Below are 24,360 nucleotides of genomic sequence, written 5' to 3' on the forward strand. Positions count from 1 at the left end.
AAGTCTTCAATTTAACTATCTTCCATTATCCAGCTCCTGTCCTGTAATTTAGTCTCACTGCAGCATATAAATAGTTGAGGTATATAAACCATGCTTTTTTTTAAATTGACTCTGGCAGAAGACATGCACTTTACAGCCTTGTACTGTTATCTAATTGTAGACAATGATGGCAAGAACCAGAGCTAAAAATTACAACCACCTGATGAAAGAGTAGTGCTCAGAAATCGAGGGCTTCCAAATAAACCTGTTGGACTATAACCTGGTGCTGTGATTTTTAACTTTGTCCATCCCATTTCAACACCGGCACCTCCAAGTCATAAGAACCAGAGCAATGATAATCTTCTCAAAATGTGCCACCCTGCACTTCATGTTGCATTACTTATTCTTCTCTATGCAAAGATCCTAATCTCTTAAACTGCAGGGTCTCTCTGTTAACATCTGTCCTGTTCCAAGTGTCTGTTGCCCAGCACTGTGGTTTTATGTTGTAGCTGGTTCCAACTTCAGAGCTAGAGCTCTGCCAGGATATCAACACTATACGTGGCTTCGCCTAGTTTACATTGCCTTCACTCTGCAGGGTGCACTTTGCAGCATATTTCATTGCAGTGGGCAGACTGGGGTCTCTTTACTTCTGCAGACTCCACAGCGTTTGCCAGAAAAATGCCAGAAAGAGGTTGAAGTGCCCGTGGCAAAATTAGAGAAGAGTTGAATGTGAAACAGTATTGAAAAGAGACCCCAGCCAAAAGCAGCAGAAACATTAGCTGTAGAACAGAGATCCAAACCTGGAACATGGAATAAACTTAAATTACCTCAGATAATAACAGCTTTAGTAGGATAGCAGTTTAACATTTCCAAGCTATTTATAGTGTACTGCCTCCCAAGTGGTAACTTGGGAAAGAAAACGGACCAAAAAGTAACAAATGTTTTCTAAGTAAATGCTGGCACCATCCTTCTTTCCTTCTCTGGGTCTAAGGACCCACTTAGTTAACAATGGTAGAGGAATACCAATACAGAGTGTTAATGAGAACAAAAAAAACTCACCCTAAACTTTTTTTTTGCATGATTGCATTCAGGTACAAGTTTCATTAGCAAATTAGACATTGCCATTGAGTTATACGGCATGGAAATAGACCCTTCGGTCCAACACATTCATGCCCACCAGATATCTAAATTAATCGAGTCCCATTTGCCAGCACTTGAGAGACCTGGAAGACAATTGGGAGACCTGTAGATGGAAGTCTTCACCCTACAACACCCTAATACGTTCCACCTTTTCACTCACTCAAATCCGTACGGAATCATCAGATTGAGTAAAGCTTAATGGAGGCTCACACTTTGAGAACCTTTGTTTTATCGCGGCAGCATCTTCCAGTTCGGGCCAAAGGAAAGGCTGGTAGGTATAGGGAGTGCTGGATGACTAAAGAAATTGAGGGTTTGGTTAAGAAAAAGAAGAAAGCATACGTCAGGTATAGACAGGATAGATCGAGGGAATCCTTAGAATATAAAAGGCAGTAGGAGTATACTTGAGGGAAATCAGGAGGGCAAAAAGGGGACATGAGATAGCTTTAGCAAATACAGTTAAGGAGAATCCAAAGGGTTTTTACAAATACATTAAGGATAAAAGGGTAACTAGGGAGAGAATAGGGTCCCTCAAAGATGAGAAAGGGGGCCTATGTGTGGAGCTGCAGGAGATGGAGGAGATACTAAATGTGTATTTTGCATCAGCGTTTACTGTGGAGAAGGACATGGAAGATATAGAATGTGGGGAAATAGATGGTGCCTTCTTGAAAAATGTCCATATTACAGAGGTGGTGGCACTGGATGTCTTGAAACACACAAGAGTGATCAATCCCCAGGATCTGATCAGGTGTATCCTAGAACTCTGTAGGAAGCTACGGAAGTGAATGCTGGGCCCCTTGCTGAGATATTTGTATCATTGATAGTCACAGGTGAGGTGCCAGAAAACTGGAGGTTGGCTAATGTGGTATCACTTTTTAAAGAAGTGGTAAGGAAAAGCCAGGGAACTATAAACCTGTGCGCCTGATGTCAGTGGTGGGCAAGTTGTTGGAGGGAATCCTGAAAGACAGGATGTACATGTATTTGGAAAGACAAGGACTAATTAGGGATAGGCAACGTGGCTTTGTGCATGGGAAATCATGTCTCACAAACTTGATTGAGTTTTTTGAAGTATCAAAGAGGATTGAAGAGGGCAGTGTGTTCGAAATGATCTATCTGGACTTCAGTAAGGCATTTGACAAGGTTTCCCCATGGGAGACTGGTTAGCAAGGTTAGATCTCATGGAATACAGGGAGAACTAGCCATTTGGATACAGAACTGGCTCGAAGATAGAAGACAGAGGGTGGTGGTGGAGGGTTGTTTTTCAGACTGGAGGCCTGTGATCAGTGGAGTGCCACAAGGATCGGTGCTGGGTCCACTACATTTTATCATTTAATTAAATTATTTGGATGTGAACACAGGAGGTATAATTAGTAAGTTTGCAGATGACACCAAAATTGGAGGTGTAGTGGACAGCAAAGAAGGTTACCTCAGATTACAATGGGATCTTGATCAGATGGGCCAATGGGCTGAGTGGCAGATGGAGTTTACTTTAGATAAATGCAAGGTGCTGCATTTTGGGAAAGCAAATCTTAGCAGGACTTATACACTTAATGGTAAGGTCCTGGGGAGTGTTGCTGAACAAAGAGACCGTGGAGTGCAGGTTCATAGCTCCTTGAAAGTGGAGTCACAGGTAGATAGGATAGTGAAGAAGGTATTTAGCATGCTTTTTACTATTGGTCAGAGTATTGAATACAGAAGTCGGGAGGTCATGTTGCAGATACACAGGACATTGGTGAGACCATTGTGTACATTGGTGAGAAATATTGCATGCAATTCTGGTCTCCCTGCTATAGGAAAGATGTTGTGAAACTTGAAAGGGTTCCGAAAAGATTTACAGGGATGTTGCCAGGTTTGGACGATTTGATCTATAGGGAGGCGCTGAATAGGCTGGGGCTGTTTTCCCTGGAGCATTGGAGGTGGAGGGGTGACCTGATAGAGGTTTATAAAATTACGAAAGGCATAGATAGGATAAATAGACAAAGTCTTTTCCCTGGGGTGGGGGAGTCCAGGACTAGGTGGCATACGTTTAGGGTGAGAAGGGAAAGATATAAAAGAGACCTAAGGGGTAATGTTTCCATGCACGCACCACCTTCTGCATGAAATGAGCTGCCAGAGGAAGTGGTGGAGGCTGGTACAATTGCAACATTTAAAAAGCATCTGGATGGGTATATGAATAGGAAGGGTTTGGAGGGATATGGGCCAGGTGCTGGCAAGTGGAACTAGATTAGGTTGGGATATCTGGTTGGCGTGGACAAGTTGGACTGAAGGATCTGTTTCCATGCTGTACATCTCTATGACTTTGTATGACAGGTGCTACCTGTCACATTTAATTTATTGGAAACCTGACTCTCTCACCTCACATTTAAAAGAAATTGGAAAGACTGTACAAAGTTATTGATTCCATCAAGGGTATTGCTTCTACATGACAAAACAAATGACTCATATGCAATATGACAAGTATGGTGGGTGATGACCAAAAGTATTTTTTAAATTTATAAAAAGCAAAATAGTTACATCTTCCTCAATAGCCTAGGCTCCCCCTAGCTTTCCAATGCAATCTTTATATCTGACTCTTGAAGCGGTTACAAAAGGCTGGGCCTGTTTTCATCAGCATGCCCAGAATTTCATCAGTACAGCTCTTTCCTCCCAGAGATAACACACGAACTACAAGTAGCAGATGGGATAAACATTGAAAACTCAACTGTCCCATTTGAATGCCTAAGCTTAGTGCAATGACATCACTTTGCTAGTACTGTTGTTGAGTCACAGTGCATGCCTTGCTATATAAATGCGGCATTTTTCATGATCCTTTGAAGTACTGCCACTACCATCATGGAAACATGCCTTATGGAAATAATTAGTCTTTATTAACTGTATATAATTCATTATACAAAAAGCTGATGGTTCACCTTTGGAATGTTCCCTTTAACAACTTAATTAAACTACTCCTACATCGGGTAGGGTGGTTAAGGCTGACTTTACTAGATCTTTTCCTTTGCTTTCTTTGGCATACTCACAATGAACTACTGGAATGCAGGAAATCATTAGGAAATTTTAACAGTGAAGAGATGACATTCAATTACAGGGCCAGCCAGCTTTGGGATTATATATCTTTTAACATTGACTTCAAATGGCTGATGGAAATACTGGACTTGCAGTCAAATGCACTAAAGATGTATTTTATAAAAGTATGGTGATGTAGAAGTACACCATATTACCAGATGTAAGAGGTGGCCTCAGATACCTAAGGGAATCAACTCTTCTTCACGCTTATTAATAGCCTAGAATAGGATAGAAAGCCAGAGTCAAGTGTTGGAGAGGTTCAAAGGCAGCAGGCTCAATGTTATTGGGGAGAAAGCTCAGCCCCCGGGGAGGTATACTGAATCCACTCAGGGGAGAAGGACACTTCAAGGTTATAAAATCAGGAGGGCCATGGATAGGGTGAATAGCCAAGGTCTTTTCCCCCAAATGGGGGAATCCAAAACTAGATGGCATAGGTCGAAGGAGAGAGGGGAAAAATTTAAAAAGGGACCCAAGGGGCAAAATTTTTCATGCAGAGGGTGGCGAGTCAATGAAATGAGCTGGAATAGTAGAAATTGGTATAATTACAACATTTAAAAGACATTTGGCTGGGTATACGAATAGGAAAAGCTGAGGGGGTAATGAGCCAAAGGCTGGCAAATGGGACGAGATCAATTTAGGATATCTGATTAGCATGAAGAAATTGGAGCGAAAGGTTTGTTTCCGTGCTGTATCTCTTTATAATTGACTCTATAAATGGGATTTCAGTGTCAACAGTTAAGGGGTCATCCACTTTGAGCTGTAATCGATTGGGCCAGAGATGTTTTTCTGAATGACAAATAGCTAGAAACAATGGAGGTCTAAGAGAGACTTAGGGGTCCATGGACATGAAAATCAAATATCATAAACAAACACAGTAAAGGCTGTTTACATCTGGAGAGCAAGAACATAAAACAGTGGAAATGATACCACAGAGACAGAAAATCCGGTCGGACCACAGTTGTTTTACTGTGTTCAGTTCTGGGCACTGCACCTCAGGAAAGCTTCAAGGCAGGTACAGCACAGTTTACAGAATGATACCCTGACTTTAAGGTTAAAATGAGGGATTATACAAACCAGGCTGGCATACTTTGCAACATAAAAGATTTGGTGTCAATCAATCCAAGTTTTTAAGATGTCACAATTGAACGAACAACACAAATATTAGAGAATGCTTCTTCTAAGGCTTCCACCGCTAAGGAGCATAATGACAAAAATTAGAATCAAACCTTCCAGGAGAAATATTAGAGAACATTTATACATACAAAAAACAGGTAGAAATTCAGAATGCTGTTTCACAAACAGCATTTGATGCCAGGCCAATTGTTAATATTACATCCAAGACAGTGAAGGTGGCATTTGGTATGCTTGCCTTTACTGGTCAGTGCATTGAGTATAGGGGGTTTGGAGGTCATGTTGCAGCTGTACAGGACATTGGTTAGGCTGCTTTGGAATACTGCATGTAATTCTGGTCTCCTTGCCATAGGAGGGAATGCTGTGAAAGGGTTCAGAAAAAACTTACAATGACATTGCCAGAGTTGGAGGATTTGAGCTATAGGAAGAGGCTGAATAGACTGGGGCTATTTTCCTCGGAGTGTCAGAGGTAAGATAACCTTATAGAGGTTTATAAAATCATGAAGGGCATGGAGGTGAATAGCCACGGTCTTCTCCTTTGAGTGCAGGACTTCAAAACTAGAGAGCATAGGTTGAAGATGAGAGGGGAAATGACTTAAAAAGGGACCGAAGGGGCAACTTTTTCACGCAAAGGATGGTGACGATATGGAAAGAGCTGATGAAGGGCTTTTGCCCGAAACATCGATTTCGCTGCTCCTTGGATGCTGCCTGAACTGCTGTACTCTTCCAGCACCACTAATCCAGAATCTGGTTTCCAGCATCTGCAGTCATTGTTTTTACCGTACGGAAAGAGCTGCCAGTGGAAGTGATGACGTTTGGTAGAATTACCACATTTTAAAAGGCATCTGGATGGGTGCATGAATAGGAAGAATTGAGGGATATAGGTCAAATGCTGGCAAATGGGACTAGATTAATTTAGGATATCTGGTCAGCATGGACGAGTTGGACAGAAGGGTCTGTTTTAATACTGACTCTATGACTCTAAGATTAATAGACTCTTGCTAACCATAAGATATTAAGAGACATCGGGCACAGGCAAGTATACAGGGAGTTCAGTTGAAGTCAGTCACTGACTGACAGAAGAGACTTCAGGAGATAAAAGGTTTACTCTTCTGTTCCTAAACTAATATGTAGACACAGAGCATTCTTACCAGTATAATATTTTACACCAGCAGGAAAATTTCCATGGGTGCAATAGAGCTACCAGCTGCAGACAAGGCAAGTCAACCACAATAGCATTCAAATTCTTAACAGGAGTCATTTGAGTCAAAGGTTGTCTGGGTCATGCTGGATTGGTGAATTTTGAGTGAAAAACAAAACAAAAACTCAGGAAATGTGTTTAGTGATGAGAACAATGCAGAAAAGGAGACCTGCTGAAAGACCTCACTCCCAGGGATGGGGGTGGTGCAGGAATTTCACAAAACAAATCCACTCCAACAGAAGAGTGCTGTGCTGAGCAAACCTTCCCAGAGATGGGCAGGATGTGTTTATTCTCTCAAACTAGTCATATTCTCTTACAGGTTTCCATTACAGTTTCAGAATATGTAATGCAACTCCAAAAAAAAATGTAAATTTACTTCACAGAAGCAGAAGGAAAGTGTTGGCGCACTCTTTCAATTCCCATATGTTTGCATAAAATTGCTTCCTAATTCTCTGCCTTCTAAAATTCTGTTAACTTAAAATCAAACTAGAAGTAAAGACAGTCATGGATTTTAGTTTGTTCACACATGAATGAGGTAAAACCCATACACTGGGGACATTTTGTTTAGTCTGTCTACAAATAATCTTGCGTCTGATCAAAGTAGCCCATCACAGAGCAACTGGTCAATTTCAACAAAAAATGCAAACTGAAGATATGTTCAGTGCACTGCTTTCTGCATGTGATATCCAGTTATCCTACTTCTAAATAAACAGGCCAGTGGAATCTAGCTTGCCTACCAAGCGCCAAGTAAACACCAAACAAGTCAGTACCAATGTATAAGAAGCAGAAAATCCTTGATAAATTTATTGCTTGTTAATTAAGTGGTATTTTAATAGCTTGACGCATCTCCAAGTTCTATCTCCAGCTGGCCTCAGTGACCATGAAAAAGGAATTGCACTATTTCGATTTAAGAATGCCAAAGAATTTGAAAATAATTTTCCGAAAAACATTAAAATTCTCCCTTAATCTCATGTATATCCCAATCTTTCTGTAAAGTTATAAACAGTGAATACAATCCTTTCAAAATAAAAAGCCATAAAACTATTTCACAACAGTATTATCAGTTCCTAAGCCTGGATAGTTGTTACTAGAGCCAGAACGAAACAACCCAGAAAGGTGAAATCCTCACTAATGAGCTTAACAGACTCTTTTGCCAGCTTTCTTCAGAAGTCAGTGCCATCACTTTGCTACTGATCATAATACTTGACCTTCGTTTAATCACAAATGTCTCATGGGTGTGGCAAGCTAGCAATTATACTTTTAGCTCGGGTTTAAATGCTGCCTAAATTCATGGGAGCCAAGTTTGCCTAGTCATAATGGCCTTTAAAATTAAGTGGAGCAATTTTACCAGAGCCACAGCAAACAAATCTTAAAAAGTCATGATCAGCAGTAACTTGACAATGTCATATGAGAATAAGATCAGTCGTGATGCCCATTTTGTGGTATTCAAAGCTTAATGATGCAATGCTTGCTCAAGTAGGTATATAGAATGCACAACAGGAGCAGAAATTAATTTGCCACATGAATTTTATTCCATACGTGCCATGTGCTTGATGGTGACACCAGAAGTCAAACAGTCAAAACTCTCCCGTTCCCCAAAAACCAGTATCTTTTCTACATGAGCCAAGATCAGAGAATTACAGAATCCCTACAGTGCAGAAAGAGGCTATTCAACTCAAGTCCACACAGACCCTCCAATGAACATCCCATCCAGACCAACCCCTGCATCCTGTTCCCCGACCCCGCAGTGGGTTTTTTTTTAAACCATGGCTACCCCATCTAACTTTTACACCCATGGACAAGGGGCATTTTTAAAAAAAAGTGACCAATCCAACTAACCTGCACATCTTTGGACTGTTGTAGGAAACCAGAGCACCTGTGGAAATTCATGCAGAATTGGGGAGAACATGCACACTCCACACAGATAGTCATGCGAAGGTGGAATTGAACCCAGGTCTCTGGCACTGTGAGGCAGGCTGAGCCACTGTGCTGCCCATAAGATTAGAGACTGTCAGATAGTTCTGAGTTTTGAGCAATGAAAGGGAGTGTATCAATGATTCCTGTCTGTCATTTAATTAAACGATATTTCTAACGACCAGTATAATACAATTGATTTAGATACAAAACACCCTGTCTTCACCTTGGCTTCCAGAAAAAGGTTCCTCCAGCAGCATGGGAGGAACTTTCATATGCTACAGTACAAGCACTGCAGCACTTCAACGGTTTAGTGCACTTTAAACATGGTTTTTTTTTCCATTTCATGACCTGCATCTGCTACAACCAGAGAATATAATTTCCTCCTATCCCAGTGATAGATGTTGACTAAAAGTAAAATGCTGCATGCTATACAAACCAGACTCCAATGAGTATATATTGCAAGAACAAAACTATTATTCTTGTTGTTTTAGGAAGTGCTATTTTGATTAAGGACACTCATTTGTGCTGCAAAATAAAAGAAACATCAGCTAAAAATTTCAAAGAACCATTGTTTAAAAAAAAAGTATCTGATCATGCCACGTTGACAAGGCTCAACATTAAAAGGGACAGACTGATCATACTTTGATTGAAGACAGTAACAATTCAGCTACAGTTTAAGCTCAGCTAAAAACTCATTTTACAAATTCAAACAGATGCATCTGCTGATAGAACATAAACATATAACAGTACAGCACAGGGACAGATCATTCAGCCCACCATGTCTGTACTGACTACAATGTCAGTCTAAACTAATCCTATCTGCCTGCACATGGTTCACATCCCTCTATTCTCTGCCTGTTCATGTATTTCTCTAAATGCCTCTTAAACCTTGCTACCACATCTGGTTCTATCACCTCCCCGGTAGTATGTCCCAGGCACCTACCACCCTCAAAATAAAATTTGCCTTGCACATCTCCTTCTAAATTTCTCCCCTCTCACCTTAAATCTATGCCCCCTAATATTTGACATTTACACCCCAAAAAGACACTGTCTATCCACCCTCTCCATTTTATACACTTCTTTCAGGACACTCCTCAGCCTCTGATGCTCTAACAAAAACAATCCAACCTTATCTCACCTCTCCTGACAGCTAATATATTCCAATCCAGGCAACAGCTAGGTAAACCTCTTTTGCACTCACTTCAAAGTATCTACATCCTTCCAATAGTGTCATGACCAGAACTGCACATAATACTCCAAATGTGGCCTTACTAAAGTTTTACACAGCTGCAACATGACTTACCACCTCTTATACTCAATGCCTTGCCCAATGGTGACAAGCATTCCATATGCTTTCTTTACCACCTCATTCACTTGTCTTGTGATCGTTACAGAAAAGTGCATAAACTAACTTCAACACTGTTTCAAATTTACAGCTTGAAGTCAAGATCGCATTGACATATTGCTGTCAATCCTCTGCATGGGCAGCATAAATCTATCCAGTTCACTTACATTCATGATTTTATGATTAAACTATAAACAGGCAAAACATTTGAAACACAAACAAGGGTTAACGTGATAGGCAAACTAATTTGAATCTCCTGACTACACAGATCACACACCCATGACATGGCACAATTTCAAACTAAAGAGATTATTAAAGGCGTGGGCAAGGGTCTGGCAGAAGGAGTACTGTGTTGGCAAATGTGAGGTCATTCAATTTGGTTGGAACAACAACAAAATGGACCATGATTTATACGGTGAAAAATTGCAGCATGCTACTGTGCAGAAGGACCTGTCCATGAATCACAAAAAGTTGGTTTGCAGGTGCAGCAGATAGTTAAGGTAAATGGAATACTGTCCTTCATTGCTAGCTGGATGGAGTTTAGAAACAGGGAGGATATGTTGCAGCTGTAAAAAGGTGCTGGTGAGGACACACCTGTAGTACTATGCCCAGTTTTGGTCTCCTTACTTCAGTAAAGGTGTACTGACACTGGAGGGCCTGCAGAGGAAGTTTACTATGTTGATTGCAGGGTTGAGAAAGTTGACTTATGAGGAGATATTGAGTAGACTGGTACTATATTGATTAGCGTTTAGAAGAATGGGGGGGGGGGGGGGAATCTTATAGAAACATAAGAAATTATGAACGGAATAGGTAAATTATAAACAGGGAGGTTATTTCCACTGGCGAGTAAGACTAAAACTAGGAGGCACAACCTCAAAATAAGGGAGAGCAGATTTAGGATTGAGTTGAGGAGGAACTTCTTCACCCAAAGGGTTGTGAATCTGTGCAATTCCCTGCCCTGTGAAGCAGTTGAGGCTACCTCATTGAATGTTTTTAAGCTAGATTTTTAAACAGTAAAGGAATTACAGGTTATGGTGACAGCGTGGGTAAGTGGAGCTGAGCCCACTCAGAAAAGATCAGCCATGATCTTACTGAATGGGGTAGCAGAGGCCAGATCACCTACACCTGCTCCTGTTTCATATGTTCTTATGACTATCACTAGGTGTTTGCATGGACAACCACTCCCAATAGTATACTGGGCCAGTACACATGCTCCTGCTCTGGAAATAACCAGACCATATTTGCATGATTTGTCAATATCTCATGAGCTTCACTTGAAAAAGCTTGATCTTTGAACAAGTTGCACTTAATAAAAAGTCACATGTCATCAACACCTTACCATCAAGAGACCAGAGAAAACAGCGATTGCAAACAGAAATGAAGTGGAGAGACAACTTACCATTGTTAAGGTGGCGAACACAGTCCTGAAACACAGCATGCCACTTCTGCTGTTCTTTCTCTGATATAACACAGAAATAGTAATGCTGCTCATATGGGTGCCATAAGATGGTGCGATACTCAGTTGGCCACTTCAGAAATGGAGAGTTACTGGCTTTTCCTTTGATTCCTAGAGAAAAAGGAAACATTGCACTATTTATTTGGCATGAGATCCTTTCTCTTCACTGCACTACCTTCATATCCCTCCTCTTGGGTCGTCACACTATATTCAGCACAAAGTTAGTTAGTAAAGATAGTTAAGCAACCTAGCTCTAAAATGACCACAGGATGCAGAGGGAAACTAGGGAATTAACTTATTGTCATTTCCTTTCATTTTGTTAAAAGAAAAGCATCTTTACTTCAATTGAACTTCCCAAATGGCAAGGACAGAGTTGAAAATTATATGCGCAAGGATGACAAGTACAAATCTTTACTTTCTAATATTACTGACAAATTCAAAGCTAAGCTTCATCCAACTTTGCAGCTGTATGAAAGTTGAATACAAACATAATGCAGATTCCACTACAATACACTGCATGCTGTGGTTCTATTCTGTTGTCCAAAACTCCACTAAAATCATTTGTCTGACCCGCATCACTCCAGAAAGCAGAAATCTGACTTGAGGAACTGTAACATTTAGCTACCTCGAGATAGAAAAATGCTCTCCAAAACCAGAGCAAATTAGTCAAATGATCTTTTCCAGTTTCATTCTTATATTAGACACTGAGGACATTTGTCTAAATTGCTGTTGCAAGAGATCAGAAAAGAGCACATCTGCTTCAAAGCCTCAGCTCCAATGAGCAACAAGTATGAACAATTTGAGGTCAAAAATTACATTTGACAGGCTGAAAAATAACTGTTGAACAACCTCAATTTTACATGGACAATTAAAAACTGCAGCAATCCTGAAATCTCAGTAACAAAAGAGGAAAATGTTCAGCTGCCTATTTTAACTGCAGGGCCCTGTATCTTTATGGCTTTCTATCCTTACAAATGACTTTGCAAATCAAGCAACCTTGCTAGCAGCTCACCTGGGTTCATTGACAAAAGGTGTCAACATGAGCTTAAATATGTGCAATAAGACAATAGCCCCCAGTGACAAACAAACCAAGTATTTCAGCTTTAAGAGAAGAGGTTGGAGGGACACAGTTTATTTAAGAGGGTAATCCAAAAGAACAGACACAGTCACTTAGTTGTAAATAATCCAATGTTCAAAAATCCTTTACACATAAAATCATTATACGGAGGTGGCTTTTGAAGGTTCGATAGTCATAGAATAGGATTTCTCAATTTCCTCTCCAAGGTTACTTCACTCCTCATCCCACTTCTTCATTAGCCTCACTTTCCTTGACAATCCCACAAGTGATTTCTCATTCTTTCTCCTCTAACATGAGGAAGAGCCAAAACACAGTACTGAAAACTTCAAAAAGAATAAACACAGTCTCCCAATTTCCTTCGATCTTTATCAAGCTAAATATTGCAAATTCAAGGGTTCTGGAAAAAAGTCATATTGGACTCGAAAAATTAACTTTCTTTCTCCACAGATGTGGGCAGGCCTGCAGAGTTCCACTAGCAATTTCTGGTTGTCTCTTCAATCGCCTTCCCTTGACAATCTCAAAGCTTTTAAACCAGCTTCTACTCCCTTCAACTTTGATGTTCTACAACATACACTTATTTTTTAAAAATTAGAAAAACAGTTTCTTTGAAAGATGTGCCAAAAAAGCGAATGAAAGGATAGGTCAGGGTACCTTCTAGAGGCTATGAAGTTAAATACAGTGGATTTTCAAAGAGACTTCGAGTTCAGGTGCATAAGTCATTAAAATGTCACAAAGTGCAGAATATGATCAAAAAAGCGAATGCAATGCTGACCTTTATATCTAGAGAACTGGAGTACAAGAATACTCAAGTTATGCTGCAGCTGATAAAAAACTCTGGTCAGACCCCACTTGGGTACTGAGTGCAGATCTGGGCACTACACCTTAGGAAAGATATGTTGGCCTTGGAGAGAATACAGTGTAGGTTTATTCACATTCAGCTCCTCTATTCTTCCTGCTAATGTGCACATTATATTCTGACAAGTTTTTGACCACTTCTTAAATTTGTGTATATCCCTCTGTAGATTATACCCTTTATAATGACACGGAGGAAAGAAGCAAATGCACTGCAGCCATAGTTGCAGGTGAAAATTTACATGTATTTGGAAAGGCAAGGACTAATTAGGAATAGTCATCATGGCTTTGAGTGTGGGAAATCATGTCTCACTAATTGAGTTTCTTGAAGTAACAGAGAGGTTTGATGATGGCAGAACATTGGACGCGGTCTATATCTATACAAGGCTCTGCATGGTAGACTAGTCAACAAGGTTAAATGACATACAAGGAGAACTAGCTATTTGGAAATAGAATTACCTTGATGATAGGAAGCAAAGGGTAATGGAGGAGGGATGCTTTTCAGACTGGAGCCTGTGACCAGCGGTATGTCCAAAGATCAGTGCAGCGCCCACTGCTTTTTGTCATTTATATAAATGATTTAGATGTTAAAATTTGGAGGTATAGTTAGTAGGTTTGCAGATGACACCAAAGTTGGAGATATAGTGGACAGTGAAGATGATTACCTCAAAGTACAAAGGGACCTTGATCAGGTGGGCCAATGGGCCAAAGAATGGCAGATGGAGTTTAATTTAGATAAATGGGAGGTGCTGCATTTTGGAAAGGCAAATCAGAGCAGGACTTATACACTTAGTGGTAAGGTTCTGGAGAGACCTTGGAGTGCAGGTTCATAGTTCCTTGACTGTGGAGTCATGGGTAGCCAGGATACTGAATAAGGCATTTAGTATACTTGGCTTTATTGGTCAGTGCATTGAATATAGGAGGTCACGTTGCGGCTGTACAGAACATTGGTTAGGCTACTTTTGGAATATTGCATTCAATTCTGGTCTCCATGTTATAGGAAGGATGCTGCCAAACTTGAAAGGTTTCAGAAAAGATTTACATGGATGTTGCCAGGGTTGGGGGTTTTGAGCTATAGGGAGAGGTTGAATAGGCTAGGGCAATTTTACCTGGAGCGTCAGAGGCTGAGGGGTGACCATATAGAGGTTTATAAAATCATGAGGAGCACAGACAGGGTAAGTAGCCAAGTTCTTTTCGTCAGGGTGAGGAAGTACAAAACTAGAGGGCATAGGTTTAGCGAGAGAGGGGAAAGATTTAAAGAGGACCCAAGGGGCAACGTTTTCAACAGAGGGTGGTGCATGCATGGAATGAGCTGTCAGAGATGGTGGTGGAAGCTGATATAATTACAGCATTTAAAAGGCTTCTGGATGGGTATATGAATAGGAAGGGTTTAGAGGGATATGGGCCAAATGCTGGCAAACGGGACTCAATTAGATCAGGATATCTGGTCGGCATGGATGGATTGGACCGAAGTGTTTGGTTCTGTGCTGTATATTTCTAGGACTCTGACTCTAAATGCCTTCTGAAAATGTTTGCCAACATCCTATCGAATCCAGTGGACTTATCGTTCTTTAGCCCCAATAGTTTCCTTTTGTCCCTAATAGACACAACATCCTCCAAGACAAAGCAGTTCTCCTGGTATCAAAGGATCATGAAGCCTTTGAACGTAGCTGTTGTTTTTCTTCCTTCAATCCCACAAAAAACAGGGCCAATGAAGCAATCTGAAGGCCAAGGATAGAATGCTTGAAAAATTGAGCCATTTCCTGGATTGGGGCACAAATCAGTCAAATTGTGGCCTTGTTTTGAAAGCAAATGGGGAAAAAGACCTCAAAAATAACAATGAGAAAGAGGAGAATTTCAGGATTTAGGCTTCCCTTTTAGTTCAGCCTGGACTGAGGAGTTCCAATTTCCACAGAAGTGCAGTTAAATGAGGCATTAATGTATAAATCTCGTTTGATCAGGAAACAGACTACAATGGAACGCAGAAAATATTGTTTATTGCCAGTCTTCAGTTTTCAAATAGAAGAACGAACAACATGTTACTTAGACATTAATTACAATGCATTAATTACGTATCCTTTAATCCTTTTCAATTTCTGAAACCACTCCATTAACATTATTGCAATTTTAAAATGTAGCTACTGCGCAGAATTAAACCTGCAACAAAACACATTCTGTCTGATGTCAGCATACATGAACATAAAGGAGCAATTGGCTTGGCAATCTTTCAGATTGGCACCAGGTCAATGGTTACCTAAATTATTTATAATTTATAAAGTTTGGCACTGCAAAGAGAAGTGTCAGCGTGGAGCACACAGCATTAAGTTTGCTTGCATCTGCCTCAAGAACAGGTTATTGCTTACAATTTGGGTCAAATCTAATTAGGCTAAAGTGTGACGATCACTATTGTTAAGAGATCAGAAATGTTGAAGAACGGGTGAATAATTGCGTACAAAAACTACTTACCTTAAAACAGAAAAATGGAGGCTGGCTGAAAAAAAGGGAGGATCTGAAAGCACCTCAAATAATATTGGAGAATGTGTCTGGATGAATTATCTGATCAAAAATATCATGTTTATGTGGTAGGGAGGAAGGAGAGAAACAGATGAAGTGGGGGTGGTGAAAGAAAAATCAATAACAAAAGGAAAGGCCTGAAAAATGAGAACACAATACTGAAGATTCATTCTTACTTTGGCACATCAAGTTGACACTTGTCCAATTTCCTCCTTTATGTATGAGGAACACAGACAGGGACATCAACAAAATGGAGGTGAAGGAAGTCAATTAATAACCTGATTAAGCCTTATTGTCTTTTAGGCAAAAGTGAAGACTGAAGATGCTGGAGATCAGAGTCAAGATTACAGTGGTGCTGGAAAAGCACAGTAGGTCAGGCAGCATCAGAGGAGCTGAAAAATCAACGCTTCAGGGAAAAACTTTTGTCTTTTGTCAGTTTTGGACTTCTTTGCCAACTGAGTTTTTTTTTACAGTCACTATTATTGCAATGTGGTAAATTGAGGAGAGGAGTAACATTGCAAGCAGTGGAAGTGTTGAATTGGTTCCAGTAAAAACCACAATTCTATGAATAGTGAGTGGTGAATGGTCTGTAATGGGAGGTTTTTGGTTCTATTAAAAAGTCACCTGGGGAATAGCTTTCCTTTAATTTCAAAAGTTGTCTGCTAATAGCATTTAGTCAGTGTTGCTTTTAGTTCATTTGTTACAGTAGAAGTTTTGAAACTTGAAAATCATGTCATGCAATTCCTTTAAGGTAATCACTCTTTGCAAAAGTTATCAGTTTCTACAGGATACTAACAGCAACAATGTGCAAAAAGCAAAGTGTTCAATTATAATGCCAAATTTTAATAATGCTCTTTGCTTTACATTTCTACCCATTTGAAAGATGTGTCAAAAGACTTTAACAAAATTCGACAGTCAAAAATTTTGACAAACGTATCATTGATTGTCAATTTTCATTCAAATAAAATAATAGTCATTTATCCAAAATCGATGGTCAGGAAAAGGCTAGCTGGTTTATTAAGTCTATTATCCTCCTCACCATTTCATTTCAGTACTTCACACTAAGTATCGTTAAGAATCACTCTGCAGTAGTTGGACCAGCATAATTCAGCACTTCTTGGATGCTGCCAACCCAGCCCACCCATCAAGCAGTAAAGATCAACTTCGGCCAACACCTATCTCAGGATGTGCAGCTAATTACCAAACCTGGGCCAATTTCCTCTTTCACCTTCATTTGTGTGCTCCTCTTTCTCTGCCTAGTATTTACACCTTTGTGGGGTTTACCTGGCATACTGTTGTTAATCAATTCCAGATACCGATCCATCGACTTCAGCACCTTGTAGCCTGCGCAATTAATTACTCCCTTCGGACTTGCTCCTCTGTCATAGGCCTGCATAGAGAGGAGATTGACAATGTTAATAACCAACTATGTCATTTATTTTAAGTACAGAGTAGTCTTAATTCTTTAAAACCAACAATTAAAAACTCAGTAGGTGATTTACAAAACAAGGTTGACCTTGAAGGAACAAACTAATAAGAAATCATTGCTTTCTCATTTAGCTTTTCCACGGAGCTCTATTAAGTTGTCATGAAACCACAAAGAGCTCTGCTGTGAACTCCCACCAGCAACAAATAAAATCTGAGTAGATATAAAAGGCTTTAGCCAATTTAATCATTATGTCTTAAAATCAGGGTAGCCCAACCAAAGGATAAATTAAATGCAGCACTTCATCTCTCCAACATCCCACTCCTTTGACCATGTTGCCCCATCTACCCACCCATTAAAGTCCAAGCAACTCTATTCTTTTCATATTTGTTCCTCATTCACTAGTTCTTCCAATTTGAACTTTGTCACCTTGGCAAGTGTAGTGTTTTCCCAAATGGCCATTCCTGGTAATTTGTGGCATTTGCCACCTCTATCAGTATGTGGTACAGGGCAAAAGTCTAGGTAGTTCACTGCTACCAGTCATCCCTTGTCTTTGCTGATCTAGTGATTAGTGCAGAGGGTACAACATAACATCTACAGACACTTTTTTTGATAACAGTATGGTTATATCAGGTCTAAAGCACTGGATTACAACTGAGCAGTGTTTCTTCTAACATTATGCCATGCTTCAAGTGATCCCAGACATGATGGACTATGTGTCCATTATAACTCTGGTCAAATGCCATGAGACAATGATGTCATGAGCATGTCAATGATATACTGACATACTAATCTTGAAACACAAGCAGAGTCAGAGTCAGTGTATTTGGAAGTCATCTCAAAAGCAGTATAAAATTGATTGCCCATTAATCCATATCATAGACGATGGGAAAGCAAGGATGTCTAACATGCATAAACAATGTTTCTATTCTAACACCTCATCCAAAACAGAGGGAGGAATGCTCACAAACAAAATAGATTACGTTGCATGAAATAGTTTTTCTTACTTTTCAGACAGATCCATTCTATATAGTTACTTTTCAACAATTAAACAAATCATAGAAATGTCCATATTCAATCTTGCAAGAAAACCACTGAACATAAAATATTTCTCTTGTTAAAAAGTTGAATATGCCATGGGTGTCAAAGGCCATGAATCAAAAAACTGACTCCATCAAATAGTCTTGAATTTCAAATGTTATTTAATCAAATGATTGAAGCTCCACTTCACATTTATGCAAATACATCCATCAAACCAGAGTGGATATTGCAAGACTCCCAGCAAGAATGAGAGGTCTACCATAGTCATTTTTTATCCAAGGATAGAATTGACCAATTGACAGATAGAGTTGTGTTGGGTTCTCATCTCCTTGGTCAGCAAAAGGTACAAAATTCAAATGTTTGTCTAGTATCATTAATAAACACCCATCAGCAGCGAGTAAAAAAATGACAAGAATGGTTAAAAGGTAGTTAGAATGTAAAATCTACATGCATTTGGATGATTTTCAAATATTACTGTGTGGGGTACACTGCCTGGCTTGAAGCCTCTTCAGCAAGCTAATTAGGTCTCTACTTCAAAAAAAATACAGTGACAGAAAGAGATAGTGTGTATTGGAGGGAAGGGGGAAAGACAATCAACTCTCATAACAGAGGTGGTAAATGGTTTCAACATACTGCAGACTGCACAAACAAACCAAGAATTGCCTGGATGGATACCCTTAGGGTAAGGCAATTAAGGGGCACAAAATCTAAATCTATATGGAAACAGCTTTAAAAAAATGTTAAAGAAACAACAGCAAAAGAAAGGTTCAGGAGCTGGAACAAAGTGGGCAGAATTTTACTTTGGAGACTGAGTGTGGCGGTGTGTGGAAAAGCAGGAACTTTTAGGTAGTGGGTTGTGTTTTCCTATGCAATTATATTCTCTGCAGCTCAGTACATATCTGTTGAGTGTGGGGTATGGAAAAGCACAGCAGGTCAGGCAGCATCCGAGGAGCTGGAAAATCGATGTTGTTTCGGGCAAAAGCCCTTGTGTGCCTGTGTAGAATGCCAAATATTATAGACAAGCAGAAAGTTCTGCAGCCCTCTGAAACCTGAAGGTTTCAGACATCTGGGTACCATATTTACAAAGGCATCTGGATAGGACTTCACTTCATACAATCTAGGAGCACTCAACCTCAGCTCAGCCTCTCCACTCATCTCTGGAGATGGAGGGGACCATAAAAGAGTTGTGTCACATCCTTTAACAATGCTTCACGTAGGCTGTCCCAGCAAGACAGGAAGCTCTTTTCCCCATGGATAGCCACAAGAGGCCATTCTGATTGGCAAAAGCCAGCCTGAGCAGAGGTGGCTGCCAGGATATTACTTAAGGGTACCTCAAGATGACAAATGGTCTGCATGCTGTCCACTCGATGCTTCACGCTTTTATACAAATGAGTTTACATTGTAAGATTACGAATGCAGAGAGACGTCATTGGAGGTTAGGCACTGGGGGGGGGGGTCTACATTGTAGACGTGAGGCATCCAACCAATATCTACATGTTGTTACAGTGACCAATGGAGCAAGCACTAAAACAGTACTATCGCTCTCATCTGCCAGTTTTCACTCTAAACATAAAAAGGAGCTATAACACACAGCAATTCATGCTCCACCAGATCAGTAGCCTTTCATGTCAACTAAGAGAATGTACAGATCTGATATCCCATGAAAGCCTTTGGTAAAAAGCTGAGGACGTATCAAAAAACGGTCTTTTGAGTAGGGATCCCTTGTGAGTACAGCCTTGCTTCCTTGCCCTAGTCAGTTTTGCTGGTGCTAGCCTTGCTTGGGTAGACTCATTAGTCCAATTAGGCTTCAATCCTACAAGTGCAAGTGCTCAAGAATAAACCAGGCTGCATATGACTGGCTTCTCATGAGGTGATCAATGTGGAAAGATTTCAGCCTTAACACCAAGTGCTTGGTTCTGAGGAAGCCAAGTAATCAAAGCAGTTGGAGCTTGGAGGAAGAAGTCTATTTTGTTTTTTGTACATCGGTTTATGAACACAAAGTTGCCTGTTTATGGCAAAGAATGCTACACCTATGAATGCAATTCCAGTGGGCTGGGGTGCTAGTAAATATTCAGGATATGCTTATGAATGTAAAACATGATTATGAAAAGCCAGGAAAGCAGCAATACCAAACTGAATTTGGTGTTTCCTACACAATGAAACCTTCCCCTGCCCACCCTTCTGAAAGCTCTGAGCAATCGTGGAAAATTCTATCCAGTGTGTTAAAAGCGAACCGATTAAAATATATTGTTGAACAGAGGAAGAAAAATTCCACCACACTTACTGCAGAGCAAAATCCCAACAAGAGAGAGGAGAACAATGCATCAAGGTACTGTTCTGGTTACTGCAAGGAGTAGGAGAACAAAGGAAATTTCACAATTTTCAATACCTGATTTATGAAATGGTTTTGGGGGGAAAATGAGCCTTGTGGTCATGTGCCTGGTCGAGTAACCCAGAGGGCTGGATTAATAATCTTACACCCAAGTTCAAATCCCACCACAGCAGATTCAAGGACACTGAAGAGGAGATTACGGGTGCACAGAAATGAAATTCTTGATTGGAGTAATGCAATGTCGAAGCAGTCATAAATACAATCAAAATGCCACTTGTGATCTGTGGTTGCTGTTAAATCATTTGATAATTTGTTTGGATTAACATTTAACTTTTTGCTTGGGTTTATCTTGCAGGGACATAAACTGAAATAAACCATACAGTCCCACAAGTCATTTTTGCAAAGTAGAAGGACTCATTGACCACAGCAGAAGCTGCAGAATGGAGTGTACATCAGTTCAATAGGCAGATGTCTATTGGTCACCTGCACATTTTGTGCATTGGGAAGACTTGATGTGAGATTTGAATGATGACCTATCATTTCTCAGGTCACCTGTTCGCCCCATATTTAAGGAACCTTTTTAACTTTGGTTCAGAATCTCTCATATAATGTGTATTTATCAGTACTTGAAGCTAACAAAACTCATTTGCCATGGGTGGAGTTTAGCTGTTTATCCAAGACATTTAGTCATCTGAAATTATTGGATTTACTTAGTACTTTTCACAAGTATAGACACTCCCAAAAGGTTACATAAAGTATCTTTGTGCCTTATTCCTCAGACTGAAAGATATTTGACTTGTGTAGAATAATTAAAGTTAAAATTAATGTCACAAAGAATAGGCAATAACATCTGTCCATTTTCAATAAAGCAATTACTTGTTAACCCCAACCTGACTTGTGTGCTAGCTACAATATCAATGTTTTTCTTAAGCTCTCTTCAAGGATCTACAAAATGGCCCAAAATGTCACCACATTTCAACAATGAGAACAAATAACAGGTGAATAATGGATTCTGGAATAGTGGTGCTGGAAGAGCACAGCAGTTCAGGCAGCATCCAAGTAGCTTCGAAATCAATGTTTCAGGCAAAAGCCCTTCATCAGGATGAAGGGCTTTTTCCCGAAACGTCGATTTCGAAGCTACTTGGATGCTGCCTGAACTGCTGTGCTCTTCCAGCACCACTATTCCAGAATCTGGTTTCCAGCATCTACAGTCATTGTTTTTACCTAGGTGAATAATGAAGGTAGACCTCTGGAAGGACTTTTGTAGTGGTAGTGATCCTTTGAGCCAGGAGAATTGTGTTCAAGCTCCACCTGCTCCAGGAAGTATGTAATAATATCTCCGAACAGGTTGATTAGAAACTAAACAGAACTAGAATTTGTCAAACGGCAACAAATTCAAATTAATAAATAGATTGGCAATAGAACCTGTCAAACCTTTTAGCTTTATTTTCATAGTTTGCTGGTGTTGTCCTTTTAAAAAAAAAATGCTGCACTTTATCTCTTCATCTGTTATAGGTGCAATGCAACTCCCATAGAAGATAAATTTGAGGTGCTGCATTTTGGAAAGGCAAATCAGAGCAGGACCAGGTTCTGGGAGTGTTACTGAACAAGGAGACCTTGAAGGAGTGCAGGTTCAAAGTTCCTTAAAACTGGAGTCCCAGGTAGACAGAATAGTGAAGATGATATTTGATATGTTTGCCTTTAATGGTTAGTGCATTGAGTATTGGAGTTGGGAGGTCATGTTGCAGCTTTACAGGACATTGGTTAGGCCACTATTGAAATACTGCATGCAATTCTGGTCTCCCTCCTATAGGAAGGATGTTGTGAAACTTGTAAATCTTTTCAGAACCCTTTCAAGAACATTTGAGCTATAGAGAGGGGCTAGTAGGCTGGGGCTGTTTTCCCTGGAGAGTCGGAGGCTGAGGGGTGACCTTATAGAGGCTTATACGATCATGAGGGACATGAATAGGGTAAATAGACAAGGTCTTTTCCCCAGAGTATGGGGAGGGGAATAAGAAAAAGTCCAAAACCAGAGGGCATAAATTTAAGATGAGGAGGGAAAAGATTTAAAAGACACCTCGGGAGCAACTTTTCCCACACAGAATATGGAGCGTGTAGGAATGAGCTACCATAGGATATGGTGGAGGCTGGTACAAAAACAAACTTAAAAGACTGTCTGGATGTGTGTATGAATAGGGAGGGGTTTAGAGCGATATCAACCAAATGTTGGCAAATGGGACTAGATTAATTTGGTCTGCATGGAGGAGTTGGACTGAAGGATCTTTTTCCATACTGGACATCACTATGACTATGACACAGATGGCCTGTGCTAGATCTGCTGCATAAAATGAGACAGGAGACCACAACCTATTGAGAAACTATTGATAATAAGGAACAATTAGAAAGACCAACCTCTTATCATGGAGTTCAGTTACTAATACTAGTGAAAGCGACTCTTTAAGTGGTTTATACGTTCAACAGGTTGTGAGAACTCACTGACAGGTGGGGCCTGAACCTAGCCCTTCTAACCTAGAGGTTAGAATGTACAACAGAACCTCCTGAAATACATTGTATCATTAGCCAATCAAGAGGCTTATACCTATATACAGATTAATGACAATTTACAAATGATTCCGGAATTGGTCATTAGTTACCACCATTACATGTTTAAATTCAGCTATTTTTCAGCCACATTCCTGGGAACACCATTTCAGATGGCTATCATTAAAATACATTGTGGCTCCTTGCTGTAGATTTAAAATGGATCCTTTAAGTGCCAGAATTTACAAAGCACACAGTTATTTATATTCCCAAATGCATTGTATTTAATAGAGGGATAATATTTTCAGTTACCGTACATTTCAATATATGGGTGAGAGCATTGCGTCGGGCACAACGAGAAAATTGGGACATTATTGTCGACAGGTAGCCCTGGCTATCCGAAAGTGGAGCGTCCCCCAGAAACTTTTTGCAAGCCGAAAATACTCGCATCCATCAATTTTGGTCCAACATAGGTGTCCCCTCAGTTGCCAGTGTTGAAATCCAGTTCCCTGATCAAGGAACTGATCAATGTCTCTTTAAAACTGGTCTTCAAAGTTTGAGAAGATTTGTAGCTCGGGTGCTCGTTGTGGTGGCTCTGTTTGCCGAGCTGGGAATTTGTGTTGCAGACGTTTCGTCCCCTGTCTAGGTGACATCCTCAGTGCTTGGGAGCCTCCTGTGAAGCGCTTCTGTGATCTTTCCTCTGGCATTTATAGTGGTTTGTCTCTGCCGCTTCCGGTTGTCAGTTCCAGCTGTCCGTTGCAGTGGCCAGTATATTGGGTCCAGATCGATGTGCTTATTGATTGAATCTGTGGATGAGTGCCATGCCTCTAGGAATTCCCTGGCTGTTCTGTTTGGCTTGTCCTATAATAGTAGTGTTGGCCCAGTCGAATTCATGTTGCTTGTCGTCTGTGTGTGTGGCTACTAAGGATAGCTGGTCGTGTCGTTTCGTGGCTAGTTGGTGTTCATGGATGCGGATCGTTAACTGTCTTCCTGTTTGTCCTATGTAGTGTTTTGTGCAGTCCTTGCATGGGATTTTGTACACTACATTGGTTTTGCTCATGCTGGGTATCGGGTCCTTCGTCCTGGTGAGTTGTTGTCTGAGAGTGGCTGTTGGTTTGTGTGCTGTTATGAGTCCTAGTGCTCGCAGTAGACTGGCTGTCAGTTCAGAAATGTTTTTGATGTATGGTAGTGTGGCTAGTCCTTTGGGTTGCTGCATGTCCTCGTTCTGTTGTCTTTCCCTTAGGCATCTGTTGATGAAATTGCGGGGGTATCAGTTTTTGGCAAATACATTGTATAGGTGTTCTTCTTCCTCTTTTTGCAGTTCTGGTGTGCTGCAGTGTGTTGTGG

General features: G+C 40.4%; 1 protein-coding gene across 1 annotated transcript in view; it reads right to left on the reverse strand.

The window, feature by feature from the left end:
- niban2a (niban apoptosis regulator 2a) overlaps positions 1-24,360 on the reverse strand; it is a 194,888-nt gene that overhangs the window by 60,722 nt on the left and 109,806 nt on the right. Inside the window, exons 4-5 of the mRNA XM_072565549.1 lie at positions 16,958-17,063; positions 11,173-11,340 (exon numbers count right to left, since the gene is read on the reverse strand). Of these exons, the coding sequence (XP_072421650.1) occupies positions 11,173-11,340; positions 16,958-17,063 (274 nt within the window). The remainder of the gene's footprint in view (positions 1-11,172; positions 11,341-16,957; positions 17,064-24,360) is intronic.

The sequence above is a fragment of the Chiloscyllium punctatum genome, chromosome 49 (assembly GCF_047496795.1).
Source record: "Chiloscyllium punctatum isolate Juve2018m chromosome 49, sChiPun1.3, whole genome shotgun sequence".
In the NCBI taxonomy this organism is placed as follows: domain Eukaryota; kingdom Metazoa; phylum Chordata; class Chondrichthyes; order Orectolobiformes; family Hemiscylliidae; genus Chiloscyllium; species Chiloscyllium punctatum.